The sequence below is a fragment of the Palaemon carinicauda genome, chromosome 4, assembly GCF_036898095.1.
Source record: "Palaemon carinicauda isolate YSFRI2023 chromosome 4, ASM3689809v2, whole genome shotgun sequence".
Lineage (NCBI taxonomy): Eukaryota > Metazoa > Arthropoda > Malacostraca > Decapoda > Palaemonidae > Palaemon > Palaemon carinicauda.
Genome location: NC_090728.1, coordinates 50,087,465 through 50,103,599, shown reverse-complemented (window position 1 = coordinate 50,103,599; position 16,135 = coordinate 50,087,465). Strand labels below are relative to the sequence as shown.

At 35.7% G+C, this 16,135-nt stretch overlaps 1 protein-coding gene across 2 annotated transcripts; it reads left to right on the top strand.

Annotated features, from left to right (window-relative positions):
* Positions 1 to 294: 294 nt before the first annotated feature.
* On the top strand, positions 295 to 15,103 carry LOC137639065 (techylectin-5A-like). Of its 2 annotated transcripts, none has more exons than XM_068371385.1 (9): positions 295 to 381; positions 1,614 to 1,723; positions 3,387 to 3,514; positions 4,571 to 4,618; positions 5,449 to 5,520; positions 7,244 to 7,434; positions 9,450 to 9,576; positions 11,009 to 11,118; positions 14,527 to 15,103. In XM_068371385.1, exons 2-9 carry the CDS (start codon positions 1,625 to 1,627, stop codon positions 14,793 to 14,795), a joined length of 1,044 nt encoding a protein of 347 aa, XP_068227486.1. In that variant the 5' UTR covers positions 295 to 381; positions 1,614 to 1,624; the 3' UTR covers positions 14,796 to 15,103. The 2 variants fall into 2 exon arrangements, with proteins under 2 accessions (XP_068227486.1, XP_068227487.1); XM_068371386.1 differs by having other exon boundaries at positions 381 to 443.
* Positions 15,104 to 16,135: the final 1,032 nt, after the last annotated feature.

Here is a 16,135-nt window from a genome sequence, read left to right as displayed (position 1 = left end):
CATATGTTAATGGTGCCACATAAATAATAATCAACCAGTCAAATCCACATATGTTTACTATCAACATTGCTATTCAAGAATCTATTTGGCATAAAATAATCAAAGAAATCCGTTAAACTTTAGGGTCTCATTACACCCCACTGACCTTTACGATCACACCAAATTGCGGCTTTTACTACCGTCATATTTCAGACATGACATTAAAATAAGTTTTCTGCAAAATTTCATGCTACTTCTATAAAATATTATTCTGATGAATTTAGTATTTCAGACTGACCTTTACTTTATGTTGATTTAATCTCTCGTCATTAGCGTCTTTGAAACATATATATGATCATTCAGCTACGTCGCTTCAGTAGATTGAATACCTCATCTCCATAGGTAAGAGTGGTCAGCCTTCGCTCTGGTAAAGGCATTTTCTACTATTCCTAGAGTCTTAAGTCGTAAGTGTAAAGAATTAGATTGTACAATTACATGTTTTCCTTCAAATATCTTTAAACTGAGCTCTTAGATATTCCCATCACATGATTTCCTTCAAATACATTTACATTTAAAGTGAGCTGTGAATTAGGTCTTTACAGACATGAGCAGGAAGTTTTTATAAAAGTTTCCATCCTTAAGCCTTAATTATTCTGTGGATTTCTGCCACCTTAACCTCTTTTGCACTTGCTCAAACTATGTGACTCTTCCGGATTCATTCCGTCTAAGATTTAATATACAAGCTTGTTCTATCAGTCCTACAGGAAGTTTTTATAGGAGTTTACATCCTTATGGATTTATTATTTAGAAAACTTCAGCCACTTTTCCTCTTTTGTACTTGCCTAAACTAGGCCTGTCTGAATCTTCCGAACTTATTCCGTCTGAATTTCAATACGCAAGCTTGTTCTGACAATCGTAGCCTACAGGAAGTTTTTTTATAGAAGTCTCCATCCTTGTGGATTTATTATTCAGAAAACTTCAGCCATTTTCCCCTCTTTCCTACTTGCTCAAACTAGTCCTATCTGACTCATCTGGACTTATTTCGCCTAAATTTCAATACGCAAGCTTGTTCTGTCAATCCTACAGTTCCCCAATTGTTATGTAGGATGGAAGGCCCTCCCAGTACCCTGTCATGCACTTATTCTGGATTGTCTATGGCCTCGGCACCCAAAAGAAACCTTGTATTTGGTCACTGACAAGAACTTTTCCCGAGAGTGAGGCACCTTGGAAAACTCTGTCCTCGTGATATGTTACCCTAAATGAGAGGCAATGTGTACGTTGTTTACAGGTTACAGATCACTCGTGGAACTTTAAAATGTGAGAGAGAGAGAGAGAGAGAGAGAGAGAGAGAGAGAGAGAGAGAGAGAGAGAGAGAGAGAGAGAGAGAGAGATAATGTTGGGGGGAAAAGTCTAAAAATGTTAAGCAAAACAAACACAAAAGACATGTCCGATTTTAAGGTAACTTTCATCTTCGAATTCTACTGATCCAAGGGTAGCATTTAACTACAGAATAAACCTTAAAATATTTCAAAATACTGTACAGTCTTTTCTCAGACCTTTAAAATATATGTCACCATACAGAAGCCTTCTCTGGGAACTTCATGGTTTTAAAAACGATTTATTTTTTTCCGCAGCAAACGCAACCATGGCCGGAGGTTTTCACGTCTTCGTAGTGGTGTCTCTGATAATGGGCGGATTTTCATCGCTCATACAAACAGACATTCAGGGAGGAGCTAATCGTCAAGTGAGTGTACTTTCAAACCAATTATATAAATTTCTTTTTTTCAGAGCAAACTAAAGTCTATAGTGTGTTAAAAATATAATAAAAGTCCACTTCTGTGGAGTCAAGTTGCGAAGGTTATGTTTAGATAGGCGTGTATTGTTTGTATGTCTGTTTGTATGTTTGTGATTCGCATAACTCGAAAACTATCTGACCGAATCTCATGAAATTTAGTTGGATGATTGGCCTTGATCCAAGGATAATTTGATTAGACTTTGGTAGTGATTGGATAAAAATCAAGGCCAGGATCACGAAAAGTTAAAAAAAACACATTTTCTACATATTATGGCCAATTTTTATCTGATTTGCATGAAACTAAAGCCAAACAGTGCACAATTCAATTAACTATCTTGTGATATACAATATGATATAGGCGAAGGTATGCGCTCTACCAAGTGTCCTTATTCTAGTTGACAATACTTTAACGGCTCTGACAGTTTTAACGCCACAGCTTGACAATGCAGTAGAACAGACGTGGGTCCAAAAAGTATATAGCTAATAACAGATCCCTATTATCACAGGAACATGATAGGCCACTTACTGATGACTTCAAACGTGAATACTTCATGGTTTTTAAACCAAGGTTCAATACAAATTTGCATGCATCGAGAAATTATGTAACCTAGCAAATGTAAATCTCATTTTGCAGGATTTTTTTTTTTTTTTGGGGGGGGGGCGCATTTGAGCTAAAACTCTGAGACCTGTAGCATAATATTCCTCCAGTTTTTTTCACGGTATTCTCATCTAGCTTATCATTATTTGCGTACTTCTGTCGTTTATAAATGCTAAGCAATTTCTTCAAAACAAATTGTAAAACGTTCAGCTGGACTCCACGAGGCACTAAAATAGTTAGAAGACCCAGGCCTACATGGCTGAGGACTAAGAAGCGCGATGTAGGAGATGATGAATGGAGAAGTATTGAATTAAAAGCTCAAGATAAAGACGACTCGCGAAATCTAACAGAGGCCCTTTGCGTCAATAGGCGTAGGAGGAGATGATGATGATGATGATCATGAAAATTAGCATTTATGATAACTAAGACCTAGAAAGATTTATTGCTAACAAAAATATAAATCCAAACTAAGTCTGTTGATCAGCTCTTCAGCAAACATAAATTAAAATGTCAAAAAACAGTAAAAACGTAAAGTATGAAATGTTAGTTGAGCTGAACATATTTTTATGGCATGATTGCTCTTTGTACTGTCTTTTAAAACATAATTTAAATATATGGACGTTATTTATCACGTGATAAATAGCCATTTAATAAGTATATTTGGTTGATTTGATTACCAGGTAAGTGGAAAGATCTTAATACGTGATGAAATAGGAAAAAAATACGTAATATCACCATGATTTAAAAAAAAAAAAAAAAAAAAAAAAAAAAAAAAAACGTAATATCACCATGATTATAAAAAAAACGTAATATCACCATGATTTACAAAAAAAATGAAGTATGATTTTTATATAAGATTATAAATTAAAAAGAAGCTATTGGCGACTCGGCAAATCTCGTATGAAAAGAACTTTGTTTCCCACACTAAAAGTTGCGACTAATACAAACCCTTTGTTAATAATAACGTTTATTTCTATATATTAATTTCTATCATCTTCTCCCCCATCACCACAGGAGGAGTACGCAGCCGCCCTAGCTAATTCACAATCCCAGCAGGAGGAATTGCAAGTACTCAGGAATCAAATCCAGCAACTGCAGGAGCGAAACCAGCGCCTTCTCAGCTCCGGTTCAGAAGCCAACAGATAGGCCTACCAACACAGATATCTATGGGCTTACCAAAAAATTATCGTAATCAATAAGTTAGCATGTAGAATAATACCCCTTTTAGGAACAAGTTTGTTCACTATTGAGATACTACCGCTAAAGTTATTGGGGCCTTTGAGTAGCTAGATAGTACTATATTGGACCCCTCTCTGGCTATGGCTCATTTCTCCCTTGCTTACACATACACCGAATAGTCTGGCCTATTCTTTATACATTCTCCTCTTTCTTCATACACCTGATAACAATAAGATAATCAAAAAAAGTTTTTTTCACTTGAGAGGTTAACTACTGCACTAATTTTGTTCAGTGGCCACTTTCCTCTTGGTAAGGGTAAAAGAGAATCTTTAGCTATGGTAAGCAGCTCTTCTAGCAGAAGGACACTCCAAAATCAAATCATTGTTCCCTAATCTTAGGTAGTGCCATAGCCTCTGTACCATGGTCTACCACTGTCTTGGAGTAGAATTCTCTTACTTGAGGGTACACTCGGGCACAATATTCTATCTTGTTTCTCTACCTCTTTTTTTTAACATTTTATAATTTATATATGAAAAATCTATTTTAAACATTGTTATATTCTATCTTATCTGTTCATTACTTCTCTTATAACTTATTTTTTCGTTGTTTCCTTTCCTCACTGGAGTATTTTTCGCAGTTGGAGCCTTGGGCTTATAGCATCATGCTTTTCCTACTAGGGTTGTAGCTTACCTAATAATAATAATAATAATAATAATAATAATAACAATAATAATAATAATAATAATAATAATAATAATAATAATAATAATAATAATAATAATAGAGCAAGAAGATTTTCTTATAAAAAATCAGTGACGATTACTTTATTAAATGGTGTGGTGGCTTTAACATGTCCAACAAATGACCTGATTTTTCTTCTAATTTTAATAAGACAGACAATCAATGGAACTGAGCCAGTTGAGAAGACTGAAACCCAACAAATATCCATAAAATCATTATTATCAATTAATCTTGTATACTACGCCAAAACTGATTTTGTTATCCTTTCTACCCAACAGGAAACTAGCTGTTGTTGAGAGGCAGACGAGAAATGGAACCTTATTAAGGTAATTCCTTTAGACCTATATATGATAGTCTACGTGAAAAACAATAAAAAGTCTCCTTAAGAGAAAAAAAATTAAAATTATTCAATACATCTCTACATACAATGTTGCTCATGCGCATAAGCATTAGTCTTAAATTTTATATTTTCCTATATCTGGTATTAGAATGCTTTAGATATACATTAAGTAAATTTCATTGCCAGACAATGCAACATTAATAGTTATAACGAGACTAATGATTTTCACACAGTACGGTACGATGTAGATGTATATATATATATATATATATATATATATATATATATATATATATATATATATATATATATATATATTACTTATCAGTCACAAAACTGCACGTGACAGATAATAAAGTGTAAAATCCACAGGAAACAGGAAAGGAAAAGACCAGATACCAAGCGCTTTCGTTTATTACGTACACTTCTTCAGGGTACAAAGTGTAAGTAATACACGAAAGCGCTTGGTACACCCTGGTCTTTTCCTTTCCTGTTTCCTGTGGATTTTACACTTTAATATATATATATATATATATATATATATATATATATATATATATATATATATATATATATATATATACTATTGAGACATTCTAAAAAAATAAACGGGGAAGATTATTATGGGCCTAAGCAAGAAAGAGATTGACTGCAACAGTTTGTTATGAAACGAAAATGCTGAGGTTGAATATAAAGATTTATTTCTATATACTATGAATATATATATATATATATATATATATATATATATATATATATATATATATATATATATATATATATATATAAAACTACTTTTCTTTTTTTCTATTTCAGGCCTACAGACTGCACCGACCTTCTCATATCTGGCGTGACCGATAGCGGTGTATATCAGATTTATCCTTTCCTGTAAGTGATAAATTTCAACTGTTAACGTGAACAAGGTCGCATGACAAATGTTCTTTTTTTTATCATGATTTCATATTCATCCATTTCTCTTTCTAACTTTTCACTTCTAATTTACTGGGAAATTATGGCGTTATTTTTTTTTTTTTTATCAAATATTCATCTTGCAAATTGCCATTTATCATTCAGCACGTAGTTTGTACATTATTTATCATAGATATCCAACTTGTAGTAGTCCTATGTAAGATCATAGTCTTACTCTCAGCAGTTTACATCTTTATATCTTGCCCTTCTTTCACAAAGTTAAAGAAGGGCACACTATTCTATCTTATTCCTCTTCCTCTTGTCTTGTTCAAGTTTCTATAGTTTATATAGGAAATATTTACTTTAATGTTGTTACTGTTCTTAAAATATTTTATTTTTCCTTGTTTCCTTTCCTCACTGGGCTATTTTCCTTATTGGGGACCCTGGGCTTATAGCATCCTGCTTTCCCACCTAGGCTTGTAGCTTAGCAATAATAATAATAATAATAATAATACGTTTGTAAGTTTCCATCTTAATACGATTTGATTGTTTCATTTGACACTCTTCTCTTTATTTCATAGCGGGATAGAACAAATGTCAGTGCATATTCTCTACGATACTTCATAGTTTAATATACAGTTCTCATCAAAATTGCTTCTTAACTTGCAAGTGATGGGGGGAAGTCGTTTAGCCTTTTATTGAACAATATCATCCTAACAAAGGAGACTTTTAAAAGTCTAAAGATGGGTGCAGTGCAAAAGTCTTATTTTGTCCTTTATACGAATCATTGCAACCGGATACAGTTTATCATGTACCACACAAAAGGCTAAAAAACATGTTGGAAACAGATTACAGAATTATCAAATCATTAATAAATGTATGAAGTTTTGTTTTGTACTTTTAATTACGTTAGTCATTTAATTTCTTACACACAGTCAATAGTGTTTGTTTCAAAGTGACAACAATGAACAAGTTATGATCAAAATATTAATTCAGAATGAAAAGTTGAAATGATAACGCATAACATTATCACGGAAAAGAAACTAGTCTCTCTCTCTCTCTCTCTCTCTCTCTCTCTCTCTCTCTCTCTCTCTCTCTCTCTCTCTCTCATACGGATATTAATATCTTGTCACTGTAAATGAAATGATAACGCATAACATTATCATAGAAAAGGAACTACTCTCTCTCTCTCTCTCTCTCTCTCTCTCTCTCTCTCTCTCTCTCTCTCTCTCTCTCTCTCTCTCTCTCTCATACGGATATTAATATCTTGTCACTGTAAATGAAATGATAACGCATAACATTATCATAGAAAAGGAACTACTCTCTCTCTCTCTCTCTCTCTCTCTCTCTCTCTCTCTCTCTCTCTCTCTCTCTCTCTCTCTCTCTCTCTCTCTCATACGGATATTAATATCTTGTCTCTGTAGATGAAATGATAACGCATAACATTATCATAAAAAAGGAACTACTCTCTCTCTCTCTCTCTCTCTCTCTCTCTCTCTCTCTCTCTCTCTCTCTCTCTCTCTCTCTCTCTCTCTCTCTCTCATAAGGATATTAAAATCTTGTCTCTGTAGATGAAATGATAACACATAACATTATCATAAAAAAGGAACTACACTCTCTCTCTCTCTCTCTCTCTCTCTCTCTCTCTCTCTCTCTCTCTCTCTCTCTCTCTCTCTCTCTCATTAATATCTTTCCTCGGTAGATGTTCCTGCACATCAGGCATCGACGTCTATTGCGACATGGAAACCGATGGAGGTGGATGGACAGTCATCCTAAACAGAGCAGCAGTTCCAGATTTGCAAACCTCCCGTATATCCGGGCAACTGAACTTCAATCAATCTTGGGAAGAATACAAAGCTGGTTTTGGTTCTGTTTATGGAGAATACTACCTTGGTAAGTATCTGGAGAGAACATATACTTTGATTGGATGGTGGTGAAGATAATTCATGACAAATCGGAAAAGGACGCCTGTTTTATCAAGCATTGGATTGGATATCTATGAAATTAGTCTATGTCGCCCAGCGCTTAGGGCTCGGCCAGACCAAGCGCGGCTAGCGGCGAGGCTAGCGGCAAGAGGTTATGGCGGCAAATTGAAACCTTAGGTATCTTATGTAGGTGGCCAGATAGGAGGCGCGAGGCTTGTATCTTATGTAGGTGGCCAGATAGGAGGCGCGAGGTTTCCCGCGCCTCCTATCTGGCCACCTACATAAGACACCTAAGGTTTCAATTTGCCGCCATAACCTCTTGCCGCTAACCTCGCCGCTAGCCGCGCTTGGTCTGGCCGGGCCCTGAGACAAATGACGCGATTTAGCGTCGGGGTGCAAGCGATGAAATATTTCTGAGATGTTAAGTACCAAGATGGAAGAAAGGAAGCGAGGGGGGGGGGGGTTAAAATAGAAGGATATAAAGTATAAGAATAGGAAGTATGAACAGCTAAGGGCACACAAAGGGACACGGCAAATGCCCTAAGGCCTAAGATATGCGTTCAGTTCACCGTGTGAGTTAGGCCTACGCTTATGCACTCCCTTAAGTTGTTTTCATTTAGCGATGTGCGAATTCATTGTGCAGTAGCGCTCATTAACTTGAAGGATTACAACATATCTTACCTGTATAATAAATTCCCCAACAATGTAATATCAGAATCTAAATCAATAACAGTACATTTCATAAGCAAAATGTAATTTTTGTCCAGTAACACGTTTACGATAATATAGGAACTTATCTGGGGACACAAATTTATGAAGAGTTCCAATTAATGGAACTTTAGTTCCTTTTGTTTATAATGTGTCAAGAGTTAAACTTGAGTGTTTTCTGAATGTATTTATCGTAGAATTCGAACATTTAAATGTTCCATGCAAAAGAAAGAGGACACTAGTCTATATCTAGATATTTAGGTACATTTTTTAAGTTTTCGTAAGGATTAATATCCTTTTACAATCGATTCTTACTACGGTAATAACTTGATAATAATAAAAAAACAATAAAGCTGTTGAACTGTTTTCACTTCAAATATTTCGAGCAGAAGATATTCCTTACTAAGAACTTTAAAGTGTAACTTATTTACTATACTAAAAAGAAGATAAAAACTATAAACATTGCTTAAAATTTGCATAAGTACTCAAAGAAATGAAATAACTGAATGATACTAATAATTATAAATATTTCGAGCAGAAGATATTCCTTACCAAGAAACTTTAAAATGTAACTTATTTCCAATACTAATAAAAAAGATAAAAAAAATAAACATTTCTTAAATTTTTTATAAGTACTCAAAGAAATTAAATAACTGAATGATAATAATAATTATAAATATTTCGAGCAGAAGATATTCCTTACTAAGAAACTTTAAAATGTAACTTTTTGCAATACTAAAAACAAAAAAAAGATAACAACAATAAACATTTCTTAAAATTTTCATAAGTACTCAAAGAAATTAAACAACTGAATGATAATAATAATTATAAATATTTTGAGCAGAAGATACTCTTTACTAAGAAACTTTAAAATGTAACTTATTTCCAATACTAAAAAAAAAGAAGATAAAAACTATAAACATTTCTTAAATTTTTCATAAGTACTCAAAGAAATTAAATAACTGAATGATACTAATAATTATAAATATTTCGAGCAGAAGATATTCCTTACCAAGAAACTTTAAAATGTATCTTATTTCCAATACTAAAATAAAAAAGATAAAAACTATAAGCATTGCTTGATTTTTTCATAAGTACTCAAAGAAATTAAATGACTGAATAATAATAATAATTATAAATATTTCGAGCAGAAGATATTCCTTACTAAGAAACTTTAAAATGCAACTTATTTCCATTACTAAAAAAAAAAGATAAAAACTATAAACATTACTCAAAGAAATTAAATGACTGATAATATTAATCATCCTTTTCTAGGAAATGAATATATTCACCGTATAACGAACAGTCGGGACTACACTTTCCGAATGGATATGCATCGTGTGAATGGCGAATTGAAAACACTTTCGTACGACAACTTCAGAGTGCAAAATGAACAAGCCAGGTAAACACAGTCGTTGTTAAAGGTATTAATTCTTTTTTAGTTATGCTTCTATAAGTTAATACCGCCGCCAACGAAGTTGGAAGGAGGTTATGTTTTACCATCTGTTCGAATGCTTGTTTGTGAACACCTTCCTGGCCGCATTTCTAATCGTTGAGTAATGAAGGTTGCAGGGATTAACTGTTATGTAAAAATCTGGAAATGATTAGATTTTGGACGGTCAAGGTCAAAGGTCAAGGTCACGACCAGGCAAAATGTCTAATTCACGTAATCAGCCATAAGTTTGTCACGGAGACGTCAAATTTGGTTCATATTTGTGTATGAAAATCTACGCTACGCCAATCAATACAAGTCAAGATCAAAGGCCAAGGTCAAGGTCGAGCAAAAGGTCGAAAAATAAGCTACTGCGGCAGAGGTCTGCGCTCTACTTTTTTTAAGTGTTCTTTGGCAGTCGTAAGATTAATAATTGTGTATCCCAACGTATCTTTCACCTGCTCAAGACGTAATTTGAAATTTGACATCAACTGAAAAGTGAAAATTCAGATGTATCTCAGATTTCTTGTTATCGATTTAGTTTAACATCAGCATAGGCCTATCTTCCAAATTAAACAAGCTACTCAGAAAAATTAGATTGTACATTGGTACTTTTTAAGCCTCGCCTAAACTTACGACCATCAGATTCCATATCGTAATGAAGAAGAAGAGGGAATGAAGGATCATTGGTACCGTGAATGAATCTAGACGTTAAAACCAATGGAAATTCGTTATATCACTGTAACTCATATTGATTTTGGTTCTGGGCATTAAATTGTCTAGGTTCTTTATTGAAAATGTTACAATAGGATCAAAATGATGTTCAAAATAACAATTATTGTCGTTAATAAGAAATAAAGAGAACAGCCAATTTTAGTAGATAACTCTAACAGAAACCCAACGACGAACGTTGCAGGAAGCCATAAATGAGAACATTATTCTAACAATATTCAAGGCAAAAGATCCAGACAAGCAAATGTGCCTGAGAACATAGACCTATGTCTAGTTTCCAAGTAAACGTTTTTGGGCTTCCCATGTCCTGCTAAATTCATGTAGCCTTGTAGGCTTAAAGTCTTTATTTTACAGAATCACATCTAATAATTGTACAGCAGAATTAATGAATCATCATTTTGTCAAGCCGGTTGCTTTTGAAAATATAGCTATCCTTTCTGTTGAACTCCCGTCATCTTTAAGGCTGGTGGTTCTTAACGTATATATTTTTTTTTCAATTGCTAATAAAATGCTTATCAGGATTTGCTTCTCAGTATCAAAGTTATATCAGTTGATATACGAATGTATATAAATGTGTTCTAAGGCCAAATCACCAATATGCAAATGTATCTTATTTATTTTGATGTTTTCTGCATATCAAATGTTCGAATTAATTTCTGTATTCCTTCAGGTATCGGCTTTCACTGGGGAACAGACAAAGTGAAAGCTCTACAACTTATGACTGTTACATATACAACAGGAATAGAGATTTCTCTACATACGACAGGGACTTTGACGCATGTAAGTTCTTCTATATGTACGTAGTAGGTTGGACATGGCACCAGCCACCCGTTGAGATACTACCGCTAGAGAGTTATGGGCCCTTCGACTGGCCAGACGGTACTACATTGGATCCTTCTCTCTGCTTACGGTTCATTTTTCCCTTTGCCTACACATATACCGAATTGTCTAGCCTATTCTTTAAATATTCTCCTCTGTCCTCATACACCTGACAACACTGAGATTACCAAACAATTGTTTTTCTCTCAAGGGGTTAACTACTGCAATGTAATTGTTTAGTGGCCACTTTCCTCTTGGTAAGGGTAAAAGAGACTCTTTAGCTATGGTAAGCAGCTCTTCTAGGAGAAGGACACTCCAAAATCAAACCATTGTTCTCTAGTCTTGGATAGCGCCTTAGCCTCTGTACCATGGACTTTCACTGTCTTGGATTAGAATTCTCTTGCTTGAGGGTACACTCGGACACACTATTCTATCTTACTTCTCTTCCTCTTGTTTTGTTAATTTTTTTGTAGTTTATTTAGGAATATTTATTGTAATGTTGTTACTAATCTTGAAATATTTCATTTTTCCTTGTTTCCTTTCCTCACTAGGCTATTTTACTTGTTGGAGCCCCTGATTTTCCAATTAGGTCATCTAAGGCACCGGAGGAAGCAGCAGGGCCTACCGGAACTGCGTCACAATCGCTCGCCATTCATTCCTATTTCTAGCACGCTCTCCTGCCTCTCTCACATCTATCCTCCTATCACCCAGAGCTTTCTTCACTCCATTCATCCACCCAAACCTTGGCCTTCCTATTGTACTTCTCCCATCAACTCTTGCATTCATCACCTTCTTTAGCAGACAGCCATTTTCCATTCTCTCAACATGGCCAAACCACCTCAACACATTCATATCCACTCTAGCTGCTAACTCATTTCTTACACCCGTTCTCACCCTCACTACTTCGTTCCTAACCCTATCTACTCGAGATACACTAGCCATACTCCTTTGACACTTCATCTCAAACACATTCAATTTGTGTCTCTCCGTCACTTTCATTCCCCACAACTCCGATCCATACATCACAGTTGGTACAATCACTTCCTCATACAGAACTCTCTTTACATTCATGCCCAACCCTCTATTTTTTACTACTCCCTTAACTGCCCCCAACACTTTGCATCATTCATTCACTCCCTGACGTACATCTGCTTCCACTCCACAATTTGCTACAACAACAGACCCCAACTACTTAAACTGATCTACCTCCTCAAGTAACTCTCCATTGAACATGACATTCAACCTCACACCACCTTCCCTTCTCGTACATCTCATAACCTTACTCTTACCCACATTAACTCTCAACTTCCTTCTCTCACACACCCTTCCAAATTCTGTCACTAATCGGCCAAGCTTCTCTACTACGTCTGAAACCAGACGTAAAGTAATAAAGATGATGACAAGTCTGATGAATTCCAAAAGGTATTGACAAATTTCCAATTAAATTGTAAAAGATGATATAATCAAGAACACAGCTTTTGATGATACCCGATATTCAAAGATTTCCTTATTTTCTTTGTAATTCAGCAGCGTTATAGAAATGGAATTAAACATATACATTGCCACAACAGGTGTCACAAAAAGTGTCTCCACAAATGAAATATTAACTCAGCGAAGATTATAGGCCGAACTGCCAGTTAGAAGGGTTTCCCTGTGGGCTGCTGGTTACAAAATGGTGCCCTGTTTTGAGATTGGCGCTACTCTTGTTTTATATAGGTACTCTAGTCTCTACCATTGCCCGTGCAGTTTTCTCTATATATACGGGAGACATTTTCTATAAGACTCAGAAAGTTCAGGGCGAAGTATATCATGTGATAAGTAAAGTTAGTGCGTTGGCAAATTACAAGAAATTTTCAGTCTTGTCTAGGATGCAATGACACCTTTGATTTACAAATCATTACATGGTTTTAATCTTAACATAACATTTAATGTTTCAAAATAAACCTTTATCACAAGTCTTATAACATAAAATATATAAATTTGATCTACTATACATATAACATACAAATATAAATATGTATATAGATAGATAAGTGGGAATGATAATTGAACTTGACGCTGAATCATGTGCTCTTGAAAACTGGAGCTCCGTCATGGGTATGAAAAAAAAAAGACAACCGGAGAAACTTTTAAAGATGGAAAATTACTATTTGATGTACATTGGAGTGTCAATGTTGAAAAAAAAAAAGAAAAAACTTCATGTAATACAAGTCTGAGGCTAATTTTACTCTGACGTTATATACAAGGCAGGAGCGAAAAGCCATTACCCTAATAGTATTTCTTCGACTAGTCCTGACAAACCGTAAGTCTTATGTTAGGCCCAGCCATGAATTAACACATGTCCTCTTTATGGGGCAACAAGGGGAGGGTGAGATTGTAAATATTAGCTAGCCAAGGCCAAAGGCTAGGAGTATATAGTTAGCCTAAGCCAAGACCAGGTAAGACCGGCATGCAATAAAGCGAATGTCTAACCTAGAATTATACCGCAATTGTAAAAGTATATATTAAACACACTTCAACAAGGCTAGCTAAGCAATTCATATAAAATACAGATTAATTTGAAAACGAGCTTCAGGCTTCATGCGGCGCCTGTGAGATAAAAATGGACGCATTGCGCAAAAAACAAGGGAGAGATGCGAAAATCTCCACCAAAAAAGGGTAAGGTACACAACTTAACAGATGAAGCAGAAGCAGAAGCATCCATTATTCCAATAATGCAATACAACTTGCAAAACAAGCAGAAAACTCCCAAAGCAACGCAATCAAGATGGCGCTGCAAGTAGGAACGGTAAACCAGCTAACATGTTTACAGTAACACATTGGGATCGGAGTTGTAACGGCTCTCCCACGTATCCAATCCAATTCCATATCCTTTGAGACAAGGATAGCCGTGGTTGTTTTAAACATGTCCCTGTTACATACACGATATCTTTCGGGATATTCGCTCCAGGGGTAAGAACCCTGTGATACCTCTACATGTAAAATTCTCAGGAATATCACTCGCAGGAAATAGCCCAAGTGGAAAGCTGCCTAGAAGAACTTCCATCATGACGACATGGCTATCTCGCCCAAAAATAGATTTTTCCTATGTCCAAATCCCTTTTCTATTTATTTCACACAAGTCGGCAATGAAAAGCATTTAGCTAAATAGTATTTCTTGACTAGTCCTAAAAAACAGCAAGTCTTAAGTTAGGCCCAGCCATGAATTAACACATATCCTCCCTTAGAACCTTTTTTACTTGACGTTTCAAACAAGTCAGCAACGCAAAGCACTTAGCCTAATGATATATATATCTTCGACTAGACATAAAAAACCGTAATTCTTAGGTTATGCCCAGCCACGAATTAACATGTCCTTTTCTCTTACAGCCACCACCAAAAACTGCGCCTCAAATCTTGGCGGTGGATTCTGGTATTACGACTGCAGCAGGCTTCCCTACTCTCCAACAGGTCCTATCGAGAATGGCTACATGAATATCTCTTGTTACTACAGCTATGAGAATTATGAATTAACTAAACTCCAGATCAAGATCCGACCCTCGCTCTGCGACGCCACCTATAAGAAGATCACCGTGGCTACCAACTGTGCCAGTGGCACTAGCCGAGGCTGCAGGGCTTCTTCATCTGTCCTTCCTTAAATACTACCATTTTATTTTTCAATTTATTCACCCCCAGGAAGGAAATATATAAGTATGCATATACAGAAATGCTCCATTCAGCTAAATCACTAAGGCTGTTTATATTCTACCATATATTGTCCTTTATATTTTGTTCTTTCCCATTTAACATTGATTGGAAGGCAGATTAAATTGCATCATATTTCAAAAAATGTTAATTTGATTGGATTGAAATTTGGAAAGTTTAAGATTATATATTTGATGTAATTTATCTATTGTGTAACTAAATTTCACAAATTTGTGTTTTCTTGAATAAAATTATATATCCAGTCAATCTTTGATTAATAATTTACATAATAACCACAATCAATAATTGCATAGAGGTATATCATAGGAGAGTGATTGAAAATATGTGTTTAGAGAGAAAACTGTGTTAATGATGGTATATGGGAGAACTGATATTTGCAAACCGAACAGGATTTAGTGACTGGGTAAGAGTTTAAAAGTTTAAAGGCCACTCATGAATGGCAGAGGCAAGGGACGGACAGTGACATCACCCTAGCAAGCAGAAAAATGCCCTAGAGACTGAACATATATAATCAGTTCCCAAGCCGTCTCTCCACCCAAGCTAGGACCAAGGAGGGTCAAGCAATGGCTGCTGATGACTCAGCAGATAGCCCTATAGGCTACCCCAAACACACCATCCTTAGCTCACAAGGATGGTGAGGTTGCAGTGACCAAAGGAACTAACGAGTTCATCAGTCAGGAACGTTACCACATCGGCCACCACAACCCAAGTGCGCTCTTATCTAGGTAATTTGATTATTCCGGGATAGTAATAATAACTATATGGGTTTGCATAAAACAAAACTGAAAAAATACCTCTAATAGTTATATTACTTTCGAATGCCAGACATCACAATACTTCAACCAGCTAATAGGAGCTATGAAAGCTCAGTTGTTATAAATGACCAGGAATCCATTTATATTAACATTATAGGTTTGGCATAAAACTTGCCCCCACACATAGGCCTCGACAGAAACTAGGAGTTGCGGTGGCCTATTTGGTAACGTCCAGAGTGGTAATCGCCAAACTTGGGTTCGAGTCCCGCTCAAACTTATTAGTTCTTTTAGTGGCTGTAACCTCCCCATCCTTGAGAGCTAAGGAAGGGGGGGAGCCCATAGGTCTACCTCCTGAGTCATCAGCAATCATTGCCTGGCCCTCCCTGGTCCTAGCTTGGGCGCTAATCATATGTATATATGGTCAGTCTCTATGGCATTGTCCTACTTGCCAGAGCAATGTCACTGTCCCTTGCCTCTGCCATTCATGAGTGGCCATTAAACCTTAAAACCTTTAAGCT